At 40.2% G+C, this 19,967-nt stretch overlaps 3 protein-coding genes across 3 annotated transcripts; all 3 read left to right on the top strand.

Annotated features, from left to right (window-relative positions):
• Positions 1-29: 29 nt before the first annotated feature.
• Positions 30-2,846, top strand: LOC106949306 (tektin-4-like). Its single transcript, XM_015035463.1, has 9 exons — positions 30-139; positions 277-445; positions 618-743; positions 815-1,020; positions 1,098-1,350; positions 1,942-2,049; positions 2,137-2,280; positions 2,397-2,476; positions 2,564-2,846. The coding sequence occupies exons 1-9, from the start codon at positions 135-137 to the stop codon at positions 2,766-2,768; spliced, it is 1,296 nt and encodes a 431-aa protein (XP_014890949.1). The 5' UTR covers positions 30-134; the 3' UTR covers positions 2,769-2,846.
• A 480-nt stretch (positions 2,847-3,326) lies between these two features.
• Positions 3,327-6,761, top strand: stmnd1 (stathmin domain containing 1). Its single transcript, XM_015035464.1, has 5 exons — positions 3,327-3,706; positions 4,536-4,707; positions 4,831-4,976; positions 5,868-5,993; positions 6,173-6,761. The coding sequence occupies exons 1-5, from the start codon at positions 3,644-3,646 to the stop codon at positions 6,614-6,616; spliced, it is 951 nt and encodes a 316-aa protein (XP_014890950.1). The 5' UTR covers positions 3,327-3,643; the 3' UTR covers positions 6,617-6,761.
• Positions 6,762-9,002: 2,241 nt separating this feature from the next.
• rbm24a (RNA binding motif protein 24a) lies at positions 9,003-19,946 on the top strand. The gene is made up of 4 exons (XM_015035461.1): positions 9,003-9,200; positions 12,287-12,410; positions 12,538-12,592; positions 17,839-19,946. The coding sequence occupies exons 1-4, from the start codon at positions 9,033-9,035 to the stop codon at positions 18,191-18,193; spliced, it is 702 nt and encodes a 233-aa protein (XP_014890947.1). The 5' UTR covers positions 9,003-9,032; the 3' UTR covers positions 18,194-19,946.
• Positions 19,947-19,967: the final 21 nt, after the last annotated feature.

The following is a 19,967-nucleotide window of genomic DNA, read 5'->3' as shown; positions in this document are numbered from 1 at the left end:
TAACCGTGTATCCCTGGAGAATGGTTGAGGCTTCCATGCTCTACTTATTGCAAATAGGCTCTTTGTTGCCCCAACACTTTTGTTTCCAACTGAACTGAGATTCAACAATTCAACTTTTGCAGACAACCAAAACAATGTGGTAAGTAAGAGTGTTTAGTGTTACTTTTCTCAGATCAAATATGAAAAATTTAAATCAAATTCACCATTTTCTGTTGGCAGTATTTCAGGTAAATCTAAGTTATTTTTGATGCATTTTTTGCTTTTTTTATGTCACAGGAAAAATAATCCAAAGATGGATTGCCTGCAGGAATCAGAAGGTAAACTGACTCTCCCTGCCCTGGCTGACGGTATAAGTCTGTCATACAACAAACCACGACCTGAGAAGGACCACTATGTGAAGCTGAATGAAATCTTCTTCACCCTGCATAGCAATAATATTGCTCGGGTAAGGCCCAACTGCTGAGCCAAACCGCTAAATGTTGGGATGTTTTGTTGGATAGCATAAATTGAAATGCCTTCGTTTAATTAACTGGGACACTGTAGCCTGTCTTTCATCTGGTCATAATTTTTGTTGGAGGTTTCTTGATTTCAGGTGTATTTCCGTTTTATCATTGAAGGTTCCTTTGTCTATTCGTAACACCATGGGGCATTTCACATCCCGCCACATGGAGATCAGCCATTGGCAGGCCCATATTTATGAGTTAATCCGGCGAATAGAAAGAGAAATCATCTGTGTGGAGCAGGTACCTGCATCAGCAGCCAAACTCTCAGAGAACAAAGGTGGACTATTTTGTAAAACTGACTGTGCCCTCAGGCGAAAGACACGGCAGAGCACTGTCTCAAAGAGAGACAGCTGTACAGTCAGCTTATGAGTGACTGCGTGGCTCTCAGCAGCAGCCTGTGCTCGGAGGGTATGAGACAGGACCCGGTCTTCCTCAAGCTGAAGAAAGAGGAGCAGATGACCAACGAGAGCAGAGAGGCGCTGCAGAAGCAGATCTTCATTCTACTCGACAAGCTAAGGTCAGACATAAAGAGAAAAGCCTGACTGGCGCGCCTCAGTAGGAAGACTAACCTTAACTTCTGTTTTCCTGCTGCAGCGCTCTGAAGGCGGTCCGTTCTCGGCTGATGCATGATTTTCAAGACAAGGTCGAAGCCATCAAACTCACCACCAAATGTATCACCTTTGAGGTGGACACCCCATGCTCTCACATACCTGCTCCCTCAATCAAACCAAACCATGTGAGCTACGAGACGTGGCTGTCCCACTGCCAAAACCTGAAGCTGACAGCTGAAAACCTGCTGAAGGACTCGTCCGCCTGCAGGGCAAACCTGATGTTCCTCCTGGCCAACGTAAGAGCAAATCACATCTGCAGCTACTGACAGGAGTTTACGTGCATTTATCATAGCCAGAAATGCCTTACTCTCTTTTTTGGGGGGCTTATAAATTGCGCTTATTTTTTAAGGGAGGAAGGACGGTAAAGTTTATATATTCAATCATTTTCATCTATGCATTTATGCACAAAGGCACAAAATAGATGTAGCATAGTTGTGCCCAGGATTTAGAAAAAAGCCTTTTCTCAACATTCTTGGTCCTGCTGCTTGTTTCTGATCAGTATCATGTTGGTCAAAGTTTCCAGTTCTTAATTGTTGATTTAGAGACGCACCAAAACTGTCCCACATGCATGATGCTCCATCACCATGTTTTATAGATGACTGTTCCCAACATACCTCTTGTCACTGAGCTCAGATAGCCATTTCTCCACACAATATGTGACATTAATGAGAATCATATTCACTTTATTGCCATTACCAGTTAGAAATTGCTTTGATAAGTGTCGCATTTTATTATCCTGGGATATTCTTCATTAAAATTGCCAAAATGATCACTGTACTAAGGTCAGTGACACATGTTAATGCCTGTCATCTTTCTGACGATTGCAGCTGAAAGATGCCCACGAGCGCCAACGCAACAGCACTGCAGAAGCTCTCAGGAGGAAGATCCAGGAGCTGACCAAGCTCCAGGATGCACTGAACTTAGAGAGACAGAAGGTCGGCACGCTGCAACTTTTCACACAATCTCACAGCGTCTCAAACTCGGTCATTTAACTCCTTGTTGTTGTTGTCTGTAACCTTCAGATCCTGCAAGAGATTTCTGATCTGAACAAAGACATACAGAGACTGCTCCAACATATTCAGAACTGTGAGTCCAGGCTGCACCAGATCACCCACCTTCTGGAGATTCTCAACCAGAGACCCCGATTTGAGCTCTGCCTGGACAATGTAGGTGCTGCAGCCTGAGGGTTGTAGTTGTGTTATTTGATTTATTTATTTTTTTTCTTGTTTTTGTTACAGCTGAAACAAATCATAACCGGGTTATTTTCTCATCCTTCTTTTAGCCCCATAACGCTCTCGTTCTGGAGAGACAGGACCTGGCGAAGATGCTTGGTGGTCTTCAGTCGGTGCTGCAGCTCACCCAGTAAGTTCTCTTCCCCCCGCCCCCATCTGTAATCCGTCTGCCGCCCGTCTTTATGCCGACTGACCCCCCTGTTGCCGTCCTTCGCAGGCAGAACCTGGCCGTGGCGCAGAAACATCTCATCTTTGTGGAGGACAAACTGATGAAAAATGCTCAAACGCTTGACATAGCGCGGAAGTGCCAGGCCCTGCACCAGAGCTTCCGGCTGGCCGTCGACACATCTGTGGTTCTGGGTAACAAACCCAGGCTTTGTAGAATCACGCAGTGCTCCAGCCCTCACCCCGAAATGCAGTAGCAGGCGCAACTGCTGCTGCCATCTATAGTCCTATTCACATGGCACTGCCAATAAAATGCCTAGCACTATTATATTATATTAACTTGTTTTCTTTGAGTGTCCATTTTTAAGTCTGCACTGCTTGGATTATGTGAAAAGGAAAACTGTGGGCATGAGCTTCTTGCCTCTCAAATTAGTGAAGAATGCTCACATGTATTTTATTTACTCATCAGTCATGTGCAAATATAAGTGAATAATATTTTTATGTATTATTTTATGGCTTTAGCTTGCTTCTGTTACTTGGAAAAAATGCAAGATAAATATGCATTAAATAAATAATTTGGAGTCTACAGTTAATTTGTGACAGATGGAAAGTTTTGCACAATGGGTCGTCTTTTTTTTATCACCCAGGTTTAAAATATGTTTAAACCTGGATGATAAAACCAAATGTAGCTGCTATTTTTCCCCCTGAAATCAAACAAAAAATCTCAAATTGTCGAGTAGTAATTTTCCTTTGTTTCTTTTTTTTTAAATGAATGTTTTTGTTTGTTTTCAACATTCAAATGTCAACATGCTGTCTCCACTTATTTTGTTTTCCCCCCCAGCTAAAACCTTTTTTTTTATTAAATAAGATCCCCATCTTTTTGACCTCCGTAGAGGTTTGACCTGCAGTAATTACGTGTAACCTATCTCCAGAGATGTTTTCGCTGGTCGCTCTCTGTTTGCTCCTGGGTATCAACCGGGTCAGATTTATTGTAGCAACGGGTCCTAGCAACGGGTCGGGCCCATGGAGACAGAGACTGTGTGAAAGTATGCAAGACGGGTAATTGTATACAAAGTGGAGGGGTTAAAAACGCGACACATTTCTCATCCGTCCGCTTTTTGACCTGCCAAAGATGGGATGTTCAAGCTCCACTAGCGTCGAGGTTCACCCGCTGGCGGAACCGAGCCGGGACGAGGTATGCTCGGTGTTTCCACCTGCTGTATGTGGCTCAAACTCTGGGGAAAGTAGGCGCTATTTACCTGCAGAGGTGTCTGAAACTGTCAGTCGTTTGAGTTGAATTGTTGTGTACCAGTTGTTGGAGTGGAAAAAAAAAAAAAAAAAAAAAGGCTGCGCTCACTTAAATGTCGCCCAGCTTACACTGTAAAATCCGATATGTTGATTAAACTAAAATAACAAACATAATTACTTTGACTTTGCTTTTGTTATCTAAAAAAAAAGCATCATTGTCTCACCTTTTATTGTTTTTTTTTTTGATTGATTAAGGTGTTTGAATTTACTTGTTTCTATTGAAATGAATTCCTCTTGTTTCAGTTGAGTTATGCACATTTATATATGTGTAAATTTTTTTTAGTGTTTACAATTACATATACATGTCTGTGGGCAAATGTACATATGTATATAGGCATATGTGTGTGCTTGTGCATGTAAATGTTGGTAAATGTATATGCATATATATTTACATATACACATATATACTTATATTTATATTACAACTGTATTATATAATATATATTTGTACTTATATATCTAGTTTTGCTTATATGGTGTTCTTTCTACACTGTACTGTTTTTTATTCTGTTGTTTTTAATTTCTGTTACTTTTTTATTTTGTTCTGTCCACTTAAATTTCCCACTCGTGGGACTAATAAAAGACTTTCTGATCTTTATTCATCTTAACACTTTCATTGGCCTCATGACAGCATCAGTAAAAACTTTCAGGAAGCACAACAATAACTTTGTAAAATCCTGAGTAGTATTTTCTCTCTGTTTCTCCTTTTGTGTCAGGATGAAGCAGGATCTAAATCCAGCGGACGTGGCGACTCAGCCAGGTCAAAGGGCACAACGGACAGCGGGGTCATGATGGAAAACAGAGACCATCTGGTGTTACCTGGAGGATTACCAAACAAAATCCCTCCTCTACCGTCGGAGAGCCTCAGGGAATGTGTTGCTCCAAATGGTGAGTTTCAGTTGCAAACAAGCTAAAAAAAAACCCAAACAAACAAACAAACAAAAAAAACGAACCTCGTCATGTTGCATGGAGGAGGAAAAAAAATTACATTCCGAATTGATTTTACTTCAGATGCTGAGCCGGACTTGCTGCAGGGTGGCACAACAGTACAGGGGCGTCCCAAGTCCATGGAGATACTGGAAGAGCTGTGGAATCAGGGCATCATCCCAGTGGGACAAATACGGGAGAAAGACAGTGGAGCTGCCTACTGCATCATGGTGGGAGCCTCACTTCCTCTGGCTGAAAACAGCAATTACTACCTGTTTCAATGTTAGAACTGGAATTTAACTTTGATACGTCTTGAGCTTAAACATTGGTCAGTTTTAAGACTTTCCTACTCATTTGATATCAGATGATATTTTTAGACTTTTATTGTCCCAAAGAGTTTCAAGTGAGTTCAGTGAACACCCCTTTAAAATACAAACGAAAGCAGAAACATCTCAAATTTACCTCAAATTTCAGTCAAAATTCAAAACAGAACCATCATATATTGTTAAGCTTGTACGTTAGTGTTTCATATAATCTCATATAATTACTTATTTAATGTTAAATTCCTTTTAACAGGAGGTAAGAAGTGTTTCATGTCTCATCAGACATGTTGTAATTAATTAATAAAGTGTTAAAAATGATCATAAACTTAAATTTTAAGTGCTTCATATTTGTCTTTGGTTATGTCGTGTATATATATATATATATATATATATATATATATATATATATATATATATATATAAGCTTAACCAGTATGTCACAGACTTACTTTAAAAGTTTAATTTTTCCTGCTTTTATTCCAATTACCTGTAACCTTCTCCATGTCTATCAACAGGTCCAACTTTATAATCAGTATCAATTCTGCAGGATAAAATAAAATAAAGTGAATGAAGGCCAGTAAATAGCCTGTGAAGACTTGACTTTATTCACAAAACCTTAGAAACTAGGGTTTGACATAATGCCACTGTTCCTGAATGCATCAAAACTTTTGTCAGCAACATTACTTTAAACGCTGTAACATATAGAAGAAGGCACAGCATTTGAAATATAGCGGTAAACTGCGTTTCAGTTGTTGCAGCAAAAGCAATTGCAGTGAAAATGTTTATTTGTCTTTTTAGGACGAATCCAAACGTGTCACTAGAAGACTTCCTGCCAGGTTGGAGTCACTGAAGGCCAAAAAGGTTCAAAGCCACAGCAGAGAAGAGTTTGATGAAAAAATGAGGCTGGTTGAGAAGAGACGCAAGGTGGAGTGTTTGGACCAGTGTTAATGTCATGTGCTCCATTACAACCACGAACCTGTTTCATATTTCATAAATTACGTTGAAGTTTGTGGTTTAAAAACAAAAAAAAAACAAAACACTGAAAAGTTCACTTATCTCATTTCTCGCTCACATAAAGATCTGTTTCTCCCATCGTCTTTTAGATGAAGCAAGAAGAAATGAAAACCCGTTTAAGGACAAACACGTCGCAAGGTCGACGAACGGCTCCCGTCTCCAGCGCCGGGGAGGAAACAGACTCGACCTTGAGTCCTGTGGAGTCGCTACAGCTCCCGGCAGCCAGCGCAGCGTCTCCAGCTCCTGCGCTCCACGGCCAGGCCCCACGCAAAGCAGCCGTGGGAGGAGAGTGGGTCAGAGGGGCTGAAGGAGACAGCAGGGAGTGGCCGGAGGGGAAGCACCAGGGGGGGAAAACGAGGGACGGAAGTGAGGAGGTGGGAGAGGAGGGAGATCACCTGGAGGGAGGCGGGATGGAGGAAGAGGAGGTGACTCAGGTGGAGGAGCTGAGGGCAGGCGAGCTCCTCGATTCTTTAGAGGAACTGGAGAGTGACTCCAGCTTTCAACGTGCAGAGGACAAGGACGAAATGTTTTAGTTTATCACATAACGGAGCCTCTAATCAGCGCCTCACAGGAGAGGGGAGGAGAGGAGAGGAAGGCAGCCAAAGGATTTCATTTTGCACATTCACAGAAGATGTTGTTGGCCACTTGGATCTTATTAAACAAATGTAAAAGGGCAAATTAACTCTGTTTTTACTGAACTGTAATGTTGAGCTCACCTTAAAACTAAACGGGTTCTTCTTGTTGATGTTTTAGAAAGAGGTAGGAATAGAGCAGTTGTTTTGTTCAACACAAGATGGCGCTGTTTCAGTGAGTAATGCATGTTTTCCACTTAAGCAACGCCGGTGAATCTGTAAAATAAGCTATAAAAGGGGGAGGTTTTAATCTCAGAAGATATAAGGTTTATTTCTGAAGTATTCTAGTAAACATACAGAACAATTATGAGTTTAAATATTCAGATTTTTCAGGAAAAAAACAAAACAAAGAGTGCTTCATTGTTTCAGGAATAAAAATGTATTTTTACATTTTAGCTTTAAAGGACGCGACAGGAGGCGTTATGTCCAAACGGATGAAGAAGACATTTCCAGTTTCAAGCTTCTCACTTCTGTTTGTCGTGATTAAACTCAATTAACCCAAATTTCTGACTGGTTATTAACAAGGGGAAATTTGTATTATTTACTTAACCTTGAAGCTACTTACCCTCTGAATCGATATGTTAAAACTATGATCCTATAAGAGTTAAATCCATCAAGAGACTCAGCCTAAATTAGAGCTGTTTGTCTAAATCAACTCCTTAAACGGGCCTCCATATTGTTAAAGGATGAGCTGATGTAGATGAGTGAGCATGCAGCTTTACAATAAGGATATGCAACCTAACCGGACCCCCATTGTCCAGCTAAAGAAACTTGAAACAGCCCCCAATCCCCTCCCCTCCTTTTATTCACGATTCTCTATGGACATTAAAAGGCGTGTGGTCGCATTAATAAAACAGAGCCAGTAGTAAGAAGCTGCATCAGGTTGCATTTCACTGAAACGTGGAGGATCTTTAAAGCAACAGCTTATATTCAGATGGATGTGACAATGACCGCAGGCTCCTGTGATACTATTAGATAAACTGATACACATTTATGTTAAGGATAAATCGCCTAAAAGAAGAAAAAACGAAGCATTTTTAGCATGTCCTGATTTTGTAATCGGTAGTGACGTGATCTAAATACCACCTTTACTTTCCCCCCTGGTAGAAACAGAGGCAGGTACCTGCAAAAGTATCCATGAGCCTTGAACTTCTCCATGTTTTGCCATACTGCAACCATAAACCTCTACTATCTAAGGATGGGATTCAGATTTTAAGTGATAACCAAACACAAAATATACATTGTTATCAAATCTTTTTAGTTGAGAAGGAAATTGAACTTTGAGGATTGCATGTGAAATTTTCCTTTCACTTTGCAACTATAACTCTTTGTTGCTCGGCCACATAAAATCCCAATGCAACGCATTAATGTTTTTTTTTTTTTTTTACATTCTGATGTGACAAAATGTAAATAAATAAATAAGTAAAAATAAGATTGGAATAGTTTTTGATAAGAGCTGCCTTGAGAGGGAGAAAAGTATACAAAGAAGCTATGATATAAATTATTCATGTTTGGCTGCGTCAAGGTAGGTTACTCATCAGACTCTTCTGTTTGTGATTACATTTGAAATGCATTACTGAGAGGTTTTACCAAATGTACAAGAGTTATATGTACTGTAAAATTATCTTAACGCCATAAAATAGCGAAAACTAAGACAGTCGGAGCAGAAAACCCTGCAAAAGAGAGATCTTTGGAGCTTCACCTGCCTACTTAATATAAAAAAGAAGCCTAAAATAACCAGAAGCAACAAGAAGCTGCGGTTAAGTAAGTACCTATTTTATGACATAAACATTTTACATAGACATTTTATGTTCCACAAAGATGAACTATAAAAAGCGACATAAAATGAAACAGTTACTGAAAGGACACCTCTGGATCTTGCAGGCTGCCCAGCTGTTTGTGCGCTCCGGTGTGCATATGAGTGTGTGCGTGTGTGTGTGTGCGTGTGTGTGTGTGTGTGTGTATGGGGCGGTCCGCTGAGCAGCTGGGTGGAGTTAGAGGCGACGCTTTTAGGAATGGGTCCCAAACCTATGAAGTTAGACAGCAGAGTTGTTGAAGGAGAGCTGGAAGCACCTGATGCTCATCTCTGGGACAATCCGCTCCATGTTTCTGCCCTCTTAGCCGCGGCGAGAAGAAAATCTACCTCCAGGCTCCATCACTGTCGACAACATTTTGCTGATCTCCTCCATTTTTATTTCTTCTCACCCAAAGAATAATTGATAAGGACATTTTGCACTAGATTGCCTTTGTTTGTTTTAAACAGTTCCAGTCTACTGTATTTTTTTTGTTGTTGTTGTTGTTTGTTTTTGCACTAACGATGCACACCACGCAAAAGGACACGACCTACACGAAGATATTTGTCGGGGGTCTTCCCTACCACACCACGGACTCAAGTCTCAGGAAATATTTTGAGGTTTTTGGCGAGATCGAAGAGGCTGTGGTGATCACCGACAGACAGACCGGCAAGTCAAGAGGTTATGGATTTGTAAGTACGGCTTCACTTCGGATTCACAACATGTTTTTGTGTGTGTGTGTGTGTGTGTGTGTGTGTTAAATCAGCCACTGTGCTCCTAGGCGGCTTGTCTTTCACAACAGTGATATATCTGCCTCTGGTCATGGGTTGTTTATGTTTCGATAAGACGGCACTGCTTATATCTGCCGCCGGCTTCTGCTGCAATCTCACAACTTGTTGCGCCGCAGCTATGCGCCCGGACACGTTGTTTCCAGGGCGCTGACAGCTGCTGAGGGCTGAGATAGTCTCACAGTGGAGTCACGAATGTTGCCTAACGCTGGCTTATATGAAACATCGTGATATCATCCTCATCACCTGCCAGACTGATCATTTTAACGCGTTAGATACTTGATCTGACTTGTTGAAGCAAAAACTCTTACGGGTTGCCTAATAAAGTGCACTGGGGGGGGAAAAAAAGTGAATATATATATATATACACGCAGCTCCGACTTTTGTTGTTGTTGTTGTTGTTTAAAGGGGTTAATTGATTATTTTGTAATTAAAATAAGTCTATCCTTGAATTGTCAAGGTAAACAAACGTAAATAAAGTAGGTTTGATAAACTTCATTCAGGTATTTGCGACTAATTAATGCAGTTTTTAAAAGTTGGAGCGGTATTCTCAATTTTCACAGTGGACGTTTGCAAATGGTCAAACAAATTTCATGTTATAACAACACAACTTGAGTACGAAAGGCAGTTTTTAAATGTTTATGTTATTCATTAGAGGATAACAGTATCTAAACCCTAGTGGTTATATTTAGTTGTTATATATTTGTCTTATTTTAATATTGTACATCTATTTTTGTCACCTGCAGGGGACTGCAGGTGCAAATTATCTTAAGTTGTGCTACAATGAGGTATATAAGAGCAAATGGTGACATTTATACATTTTGCCTTTTTAAATAAGGTTACTATTATTTTCTAATTGAAACCTTTATGGCAGTGTGTAAAAGAGGCTAGAAGATGTTGCAACACAATCGTTCCTAATCTCAAAAAGTTTAACAACACGTTAGAAACTATGATATTTATCAGGCAGGAAAGGGTTACGAAACCATCTCTCTGGCTTTGGGACTCAAGAGAACCACAGTGAGAGCCATTATCCACAAATGGAGAACACATGAGAGAATGATGAACCTTCACTTGAGTCTGGTCTTTACCCATAACATCTCCAAGGGTTCATGGACAAATCATTCAGGAAAAAACAAAAAAACAAAAAAAAAAACAGAACAGCATTTAAAGCTCTGCAGGCCTCGCTGGCCAAAGTTGAGGTTAACAAAAGAGCGACTGGACAAAAATGGCTTCCATGGACACAAAGAGTCGTTTAATAATTAAGAAAAATATGTCAATCCCCAAGACGTAATAAGATGAAAGTGGAACATTTTGGTGCCTAAAACTAAGAGCATTTCAGAATAAGAGCATGGTGTGATGATCTGACGCCTGCTGTTGTCAGTGGAGCCATGGATTTTACTCTCTGTTATAAAATCCTGAAGGAGAAACTCCATCAATTAAACCCAAGCACACCTGGGTTGTGTTGTATGGCTTTGATCCAAAGGCAATGAACCAAAAAACAAAATAAAATCTTCCCTTTGAACTGTCTGTGTTGAGATCTTGTCCGTACTGTAGAGTATTTTCATTCTTAATTCTGTTTTTATATATCATATTCTATCTTTGTGTGAATCTGTTTGCTTTGATTGCCTGTCATATTTCTATTGTTGCACTGAAATTTCCCATAAAAGACATTCCTATTCTAGACTATGTACAACTTTTGGAGGGGTCTAGTCAAAGTATAGACTTAAATAAAATCAAAATGCTGTGGCATGACCTTAAACATGATATCCATGCTTTTTGTGGTTCAAAATTTCTCTTCAGTTACAACAAACATCTGATGGGAGCTGCTGACTCTAATAGGTTTAGAGGGTAGTTATAATTTTTTTTTTTTTTTGGCCTGATATTAAAATGTGTTGCATCTGAAACATTTAAGTGTGAGAAAAGAGATTCCTGTGACTAAATAAATCACTTCCTGTTCCAGTTCGTAAAAACCTTCTTAAAAATCGGTGAGTGTGATGGATACGGAGATACATCAGGATTAGATTTTTTTTTTTTGCTTTTCATTTCCACTGTTTCCTCTGTTTATTGTGAGGCTGTTGGATAAATGTTAACAATAGAAGGATCTGCTTCGTTTGCAATTGTGAAACACAAGTCAGGTTTTTCATCACACGCCATGTTGGTGTTAAAGCTAAACCACGTTACCTTAAAGAAACAGCTTTTGACTGATTAACCTGACTACCTATGTGAGTGCAGGCAGGTGTCACATCCAAACCAACATTTCTTCATTTTCCTCATTGCTGCTGTCGCTACAAAGTCTAAAATTACATCTAAGTGGGGAAAATAAAGAGTAAAAGATACATTTTATGAAAAGAAAGCAACACGTAAAGTTTCTAGCTTTACTTTATGTGAGGTTGTAAGTAGAATTGTATTTGCTCTGGCTAAAGGAATTAAGGTTCCCTTTGAAGTTTTTCTCTAATTTGTCAATAATTGGTGCATTTGTAAACCTGTCCTGTCTAACTCTAAGAGCTTTTCGACACTCAGTCAACAATAGATCTATCAGATCCCAAAGTTTGCTTATACCTGAGGCCGGCTCTGGCAGACACTCGCATCTCAACTAAAACATCATCTAAACTCAACCAAACCTTCATTCCCACAGCTCCATGAAATATCCCTTATTTTGTCATTTATATAAAAAAATATATTTTAGTATCAGTTCTAAGTCACCAAAGCAAAGTATCTCTGAGTATTTTTTTTTTAGTTTTGAGACCTCAGAATGTATTTCATGAAAGCCATGAGCTAAACGATGTAATGGGACGGATCAGTGGTCACTTCACTCTGGATCACATTCGAGTTTAAGAATGATAAATGTGTGAAACCTTGACAAACTCTGCTTCTCCCGCGCTCATAGCACACGCTTACGCTCCACCAGATGGTTTGACTGTCTGTTTTCCTGTACGGTCTCTTAAATTTAAGCTATCTTTTGATTTGTCCTCTGCTTTCCTCCCCATAAGGTGACGATGGTGGACCGCTCTGCCGCCGATCGGGCCTGCAAGGACCCCAACCCGATCATCGATGGCAGGAAGGCCAATGTGAACCTGGCCTACCTGGGGGCTAAACCTCGTGTGATGCAGCCAGGTGAATTCAGCCTCATTCTCACCTGAAGCGTTGTTTGTTTTGCACTGTTTTTCTGAGGCGGAACCATGTAATCAAGCTGTTCATCAGAATGGAAGTTATTCATTTTGTATTTTGTTTTGTTTTGCAGGTTTTGCCTTCGGCGTTCCCCAAATCCACCCTGCGTTCATCCAGAGGCCTTATGGGTAAGGAATCTCTGGAGTCTTATAAAATAATTTGTCTTTTCTCTGTAAAGAAGATATTGATGGATGTGGATCAGAAAGTTTTACATCAGTGTTAATAAACCTCAGATGTTTCCTTACAGTCATGTAGATTTAACGCTGCAGAGATGTGCATAATTGACACGTGGACAGAAAAGGATAAATGGTTTTCAAATGATTTCACAAGAAGAAACTCAAAAAATGCATTCGAGTCAGCCCTCTTTACTCTTCCACCCCTAAACAAAACACGTTTGGAAGTTACTGTTCATGTGGTATAAATGCAGCTGTTCTACGAAGGCCTCAGAGGTTTACTGGTGATCAAAAGAAAAAAATCCAAGCTTTGGACAACTCATAGAACAATTCTCAGTCATCCTCTAAAAATATGGCACCACTGCAAACAGCAAGCATCAATTGGAGGCCCATTTTGACTCCAGACGAGCTGCGCAGATCCACTGCTCATGTCTGGTAATCTGTTGCACAAAAAAACTTTTAAACACTCAACAGATTTGGCTTTTTTTTTTTTTTTTGAACAGTGATAAGAAAGAGATTACATGAAGAAAAACACGAGAAGTCCTTACTTAACACGTTTGTAGCATCTTGGAAGCTGATATAGGTAGATGGCAAGATGGAGCGAAATCTTGAAAGAAAACCTGGAAAAGTTTTATACAGAAGTTTGCATTTCTGCAGTACAACAGTATTAATTTAAAGAGCCAGAGTCACAATGGTTTAAATGGCCCAGTCAAAGTATGGACGCGCTCTGTCCAAGCTTGAGCCATCTTGTGAAGGAAAACTGTCCAAGATGGCAGATATTTACCTACAGCGGTTTCACAGTATATTAACTCAACAGGTTTGAATATGAATGCATGCAAATATTATCTGGAAAAAATTAAAACCATGTATCCTTTTCTTGTTCCACTTTAAAATTATGCGTCACTTTGTTGTTTGTCACAAAACGTAAAAAAGCTTGATGGGTAGAAATACTTTTGCTAGTAATGTTTAACAACATTGGGATCATTGCTGATATTCTGCCGATCATAATGCGGACAATGTAGATTGCAGGATTGTAGGTGTTTGTGTGTGAATGTTTAGAGTGGATTAAAGATGGAAACCTGCAGCCTGACTCAATGTTCTCTCTCTGGTTCGACAGGCTCGCTCTCGCTTAAGCTTTCCGTTCTGCGAGCCTAAACTCAGATCAGTCCAGGGAAAAACCCGTAGACTCGATCGCGCACAAACGAGCTCTCGCTGTGGCGATTACAGATGCATGTACGTAGGTTTCATTTCTGATTTGTTGTTTTTTTTTTTTTCAGTAGAGCTTAGCTTGGTGTGCCGTAATGAAGTGGGTGCTGTTGGCTAAACCGTGTGCCATGTTGGAAAAACAAAAGTAGAGAAAAAAAAATCGGATTGGTTGAATTTTTGGGGTGTTTGTATTATTTTTTTTATTACTTTTTGAAGTTTTTGTGGAAGAGTGGCAACTTTAAAAAAAAAAAGTGTTTTTTTGTTTGTTTGCTGTTTTTCTTTGCTGTTTTTATTCCTTGTTTTCCAGTATCTGCTGTTCCATGTGTTTTCTGGTTTACTAAAAGACAAATCTTTTGTGTGGTTTTTCTTTTATTCAACCCACTTTCCCTAAAGTCTTTACACTCTGCTTTCAGGATAACATCACTGTTTCTGTGCGCTCATAGCCTCGTCCCCAAACCTTAAAATAACACAGATTCACAACTTAAAGCCCACTGCTAAACACCAAATGTCAGGTACCTTCAACAGAAAGGTGGACGCTTGTGTGTGTCCACTTTCACAAGCACACAAAGGTCCTGGATCCTATTGTGCTAATGTGTCTTTGTCCGTCACACTCGTTTCAGCTCAGCTCGCCAAAGTCTCCAGTGTGACAAACAAATGTCTGGATGTCTCTGTCTCGCTCTTATTCTCTCACTGCGAGCTTTCGTCACATGGGCTCGTGGTGTTAAAGAAAACAAGCGCTCCCATTGTGGCACACAAAGCCCTGAATGCTGACACTGTAGTTGCATGAAGCTCTGAGTTGGGTGTATATATCTGTGTGTGTGTGTGTGTGTGTGTGTGTGTGTGTGTGTGTGTGTGTGTTGGACGATGGGGGCCGTCAGTGGTGTTGGAGCAGTCCGTCATGTAACATCAGCAGATAAATGGAACCATGTGGAAGTTTAAATGGGAATACTTCAGAAATTAAGCTAGATTGGTAGCAAAGGAAGGAACCCGAGGCAGTAAATAATTATCATTTTGTCTTTACATAAACATCAAGACAGTTACATCACTAATCCTGTGCATTTTTTTCTGGAAAATGCCATAATTCTAGTATCTCCTGCAGATTACTATATTTAGGTTAAATGTTGTCAACTTTTTATTTGCTAGAGCAGCGCAAAGTGTGTGGTCAGGACATGGAAAGAAAATAATGAAAGATTTAAAAAAAATTGCAAATAATATAGTCTAAATTAGTTCATAAGTTTAAATTTAGTTTTATTGCTCATGCTTGTATCCCAATACATGGCCAGTTGCAAAGCTAACGAGACAGTTAATGCTTTTTTTACTTTTTTATTTTTAAACTTTATTCTTGCCACTCTTCTAACACTTTTTGGCTGCTTCTCTGCTATTTTGGCCAAGTCAGTCCGTTGACATGGACAGTCACGTCTTGGCATATTTACACTTCTGATTGAACAGATCTATGTTAAACGCTCACAGCAACTAAATGCACCAGTCTGTCAGAAATAGTCAGGAAATGATTCTCCGCTGCAGCACAGTTAACTCCTACATTTTGTAAAAATATAAAAGGGAGAGACAAATGGCGGTGTGGGTCTCATTGGATGAAATAATGATTCCATCCTGTTTATATGCATTTTTTAAACAAAGTAAAAGCTGTTGAAAGTTAATGCTTTATCTACATCATCACTATCTGCATCATCGTCCATCCGTGGGTGGATAATAAAAAGTTAAAAAGGTCTTAATGAATCCATAGGATTCCTCCAAGTTTTTTCATGAATCATCTGAATATTGATAATGCCACTAACAAACATAAACATACATATATTTAGTCTAGGCTTACTTCCTCTCAGAAGCATTTCTCCAAGTAGTGAAGGCTTCTTTTGTAGAGTAACATGTAAAAGTCTTTATGCTTGGCTGGCTCTCACCCTGAAGAGCAGCCAGGACCTGCTGAGATTGATTAGCGTGGGCTTCAAAGTACAGTTTCAGCATCACATGATGACACAAAATGCTGTTTTTCAGAGTTTCCAAATTAGATTTAGGGAAGAAAAAAAAAAAACTTTTTTGGGAATTTTGTTACTCGCCTTTGAAAAAGTAGATGTTTGTGTGTTGAATATGATAAACCAGCTTTAATTACTTTACATGTTCCATATATAGCTGTAACCTACTTTTCATGTTTTTATGTTTCTTATATTGGGTTAATTTGCTGTGATATTGTTTTTTTTTTAATTCTTTTTTCTTCTGTGTTTACTTGCTTTTCTACTTTTGTTGTTTTTTTTTGTTTTTTTTTTTGTATTTGTGGCTGAGATATGGGTGCTCTAACATAGGGTTGCCATGATAGAGTCTCTCCATCAGTCTTTCATCTCTGACCCACTCTGACCTTGAAGAGGAGGAGCCTAATCAGTCAGAAACTGACTCTGAATTTCAGTCCCCATTGATCCCTCGTCTCACGCCGGGCTCTCAGGCCCTGCAGAGGTTCTGCTTCGGAATAAGGCTATGTCATGCAGGACAGAATGCTTTCATTGTTCAGAACTGTTTATTTAATCGAAACATCCCTGTTGGTGCAGAGCCTAGTCCCGGCTCCCCTCTCTGCCTCTCGAGCTCTTTGTCCCGGCACGGAGGGGGAAATGGCCAGCAGTGTTTCTTTTTAAAACTGTCCAGCTGTCAAAGTGGCAGTGACATTTTTACAATGTGTCCCCGGGATAATCTCTGTCCTCCGTCCCCTGACGCTGTAAGCCCCTCTCTGCCTTTCACCGCCCTGCAGCCATTACAAGCTGCAGGTTACACACCCTGAACTCCGGCTTTTTTTTTTTTTAATTTATAGATCTCAGTTCAAATCATGGCCTGCTCAGAGACAGTTGAACTTCGCCTTCGTTCGTTTAGCCTTCCTGTTACCTGCTGAAAGTCTTTCCCAGACACATTTCCATATATCCTAAATTAGGAGATTGCTTAAAGGTGTTCTGTTGTTCTTCTGAGTTTATTATCTTTTTAAACACCTCACTGATACTTAGTAATATTTCTAACTTTACACAAGAACAACTTCCAAATCAGAGAGTATTGTTAGCTTAACCTGGTAGCGCTTAGGTATTGATTGGAGAAATATTTGACTTTTACATTTCCAGCTGGGCTGCTCACTAGTCAGGGGCTGATCCAGCTGAAAGTCTCCTGATTATGTAAACCAACCAATGTATTTGTGCGTGTGTAGTAAAATATTCAAGACTATTTTAAACAATTAGTGTAAGAAATTACCCACAGATTGGTTTTCTGATATAAAAGAAGCAAAACGACCAGCATGCTCCGTGCTTTGACCTCTCTCTCAGACCCCAACTGCATTTTTGGGAACAAAATAGCGAGGCCTAAACTTCAGTGTTGATTATTTACACTAATATTTTATTTAGCTTAGGATATCCTAATCTAAACCACATTACAAAAACAGTGCCAAAGTTGTAATTTGGTGTTGAAAATATGAAATGACAATTTTGAGAAATTCGTGATTGACAAAAAAACAACTGCAGATTGTTTAATTAATTTCTACTGAGTTCATAAGTGGCATTTATTAGTAAAAGGAAGAACAAAATATCTTGGGAAATGCAGAAAAATAAGTTTGGACTTCTCCATCGTTGTTCTAATTTGTAGTGGGGGTCAAATCATATATTTGAAACTGCAAATTATTAAACGGCAATATGGCAGAGCCTTCAGAGTTATTTTTTACAAACAGAAAGGAAAATATGAGTTAAACTTTGTAGGTTAAGGCTTTAACTGCACTAACTGTTTTGTTTGAACAGACTTTAAAAGCCAGGGGAATAAATCTACCAGTTATTCTCACCTCTTCTATTTTGGCAACCCTATGCTGTTCTGCTACCACCTGGAGTTTCTTTGTTGCTGTTGACTGAACTGAGTGGTGAGGCGCGTGCTCTGGCGCAGTGTGATGACGTTGAGTTTCTTGGACCGCCAAATTTCAAGCAAACATTGACTTGTCACATGTGTCTTGTGTGTTTGTCCCACAGCATCCCGACCCATTATGTGTACCCCCAGGCCTTCGTTCAGCCCAGCGTGGTGATCCCCCATGTGCAGCCCACAGCCGCTGCACCCGCCACCGCCACCGCCACCTCTCCCTACATCGACTACACCGGGGCTGCCTACGCGCAGTACTCTGCGGCGGCTAACGCGGCTGCGGCCGTGGCCTACGAGCAGTATCCCTACGCCGCCTCCCCAGCCGCACCGGGCTACATGGCTACCACCGGCTATGGCTTTGCGGTCCAGCAGCCGCTGGCCGCCGCCGCCCCGGGGTCGGCCGCCGCTGCGGCCGTGGCCTTCGGACAGTACCAGGCTCAGCAGCTGCAGGCCGACCGCATGCAATAGCAGCGGCTGCAACTGTTGCACAGGCAAAGAGAGAGAGGGATGGTCCACTGCTGGTCTCAGCTGAAGTATCACAAAGAAGATTTGTGGGCCGGGTCAGCACCAAGGCTGAGGTTCTATACAATGACAATGGTGAGATGGGATAGGAACTTTCCAACTTGCTGTGCTTTATCTGAACAAAAAAAGCTGAAAATGAAAAAAAGGTTGCAGAACAAGCTATGGAAATGATCACTGTTGGTATTACTATGAAAACTATTATTATTGCTATTGTCACTGGTAGTTTCTAGAGTAGAGTGACAGGAGCCCAGTGGTTGGTATAATGTAGGCCTTTAAGTCCTAATGCTGTCTCTAACGTTAGTTTGAGGAATAGCCTCTTTTTTTTTTCCACTCGTCAAAAGTGTTGGTTATTTAAAGCCCTCATAACATTACTATTTTATTTATTATTCTTGTTAATATCACACATTGAGGGTCCTCCTTGTATTTTTTTTTCTCTGTTCTTTGAGTTAATGTTTTCTGATAATCAGGGAAATGAAACCGTTTTCCAATGTGTTAGCGAATATTTTATTTTATTTTTTTACATTTCCGTCTGGAAGTCGAGGTGTCGTAAATCGTTGTGTCAAAAACACATTTGAAGAACTACCTTAATGATCTTCCTGATGCTGAATGTCCCATTTCCTTTCATGCTCAGCCTTAACCTCTTGACCTATGCAAAGCAAACAAATCAACAAAATAAAAGAAACAAAACTGAAAAATGTCATGAGACTACAGAGAGGGAGAGAGAGAGAGGGAAGGGGTTTCGCAGAGACAACAGAAACACTGACAAAAGAGGGGAGACAATGACAAACACTAAATCTGTTGCTTTTCCACATTTCACTCACATTCATGCATCCAGAGGCTGCAGAGCGCTAAGAGACAAAGGCGGCACAGTGGCGTTTCTCTCTGTGACGGAGAGGGCAGCTGCTGGGGGGGCGAGAGGGCGGGCGGGGGGGGATCGGTGGACGGAGCCTCTCCTGCGCCGCACAGACGGATCTCTCTGGAAAGAACGCACCGTTTGTGCTCGTTTGTTGAGCTGTCACATTTTAATCCCTGGCCGAGCCTTTTGGGAACCGACATTGCACCCCTCAACCCCCGGCCCCTGCCTCGACCCCAAACCACCCTCCCTCTCCTCTCTCTCCAGTCGCGTCAGCATTTCCAGCTCTGAGGTACGCTCTCACACTTTCTCCAAAGCTAACCCGACAACTGGCCTGTGTGTCAGGACAAACTAGGGGTTTTCTCGTTGATGTCATGTTGGTCTGTGTGCCTTACATTTTTACAGCTATTTAAATGAGAGAAAAACAGAAAAAGGACAAAAAAAAATCTATTATTTAAGTTATTTATTTTTTTGCGGGTTGTTGACACTCTAAGAGTAGAGACTTAGTGGAGGTACTGTGTTATTAATATTATTATGTACTCATCTCAAGGCAAATATAAGTTATTGATTAGTTTACTATCATTATTATTATTATTATTATTATTATTATTATTATTATTATTATTATTATTATTATTATTATTATTAACATGCTCAACCAAAAACTATTGATGTAGAAGCTATTTAATACACTGTTACGTGCACTGTACTTTTTTTTTTTTTGACATTTTAGAACAAAACATTAAATAGTAGCTTCGTGCATTTAAATGCAGACCTGTTTGCATACAGGTTGACTCTGAGTCTTCGTTTAGCTGGGAGGAATTATTAAGGAGTTTTAGTAAAAAAAAATAAATAAAAAAGAGCAAA

This window comes from Poecilia latipinna, unplaced genomic scaffold (genome assembly GCF_001443285.1).
Source record: "Poecilia latipinna isolate Pla-1442-1.1 unplaced genomic scaffold, P_latipinna-1.0 Scaffold335, whole genome shotgun sequence".
NCBI classification, from domain to species: domain Eukaryota; kingdom Metazoa; phylum Chordata; class Actinopteri; order Cyprinodontiformes; family Poeciliidae; genus Poecilia; species Poecilia latipinna.
Note: the sequence above shows the minus strand (reverse complement) of the source record. Positions and strands in the feature narration are given on the sequence as shown.

Excerpts from the sequence above, each read along its gene's own strand:
- LOC106949306 (XM_015035463.1), top strand. Across the intron at positions 1,021-1,097 it reads ATTCTACTCGACAAGCTAAG|CGCTCTGAAGGCGGTCCGTT; the intron begins GTCAGACATAAA and ends TTCCTGCTGCAG. Across the intron at positions 1,351-1,941 it reads TGATGTTCCTCCTGGCCAAC|CTGAAAGATGCCCACGAGCG; the intron begins GTAAGAGCAAAT and ends TGACGATTGCAG.
- stmnd1 (XM_015035464.1), top strand. The coding sequence starts at position 3,644 with ATGGGATGTTCAAGCTCCACTAGCGTCGAGGTTCACCCGCTGGCGGAA. Across the intron at positions 3,707-4,535 it reads CGGAACCGAGCCGGGACGAG|GATGAAGCAGGATCTAAATC; the intron begins GTATGCTCGGTG and ends CTTTTGTGTCAG. Across the intron at positions 4,977-5,867 it reads GAGCTGCCTACTGCATCATG|GACGAATCCAAACGTGTCAC; the intron begins GTGGGAGCCTCA and ends TTGTCTTTTTAG.
- rbm24a (XM_015035461.1), top strand. The coding sequence starts at position 9,033 with ATGCACACCACGCAAAAGGACACGACCTACACGAAGATATTTGTCGGG. Across the intron at positions 9,201-12,286 it reads AGTCAAGAGGTTATGGATTT|GTGACGATGGTGGACCGCTC; the intron begins GTAAGTACGGCT and ends CCTCCCCATAAG. Across the intron at positions 12,593-17,838 it reads TTCATCCAGAGGCCTTATGG|CATCCCGACCCATTATGTGT; the intron begins GTAAGGAATCTC and ends TTTGTCCCACAG.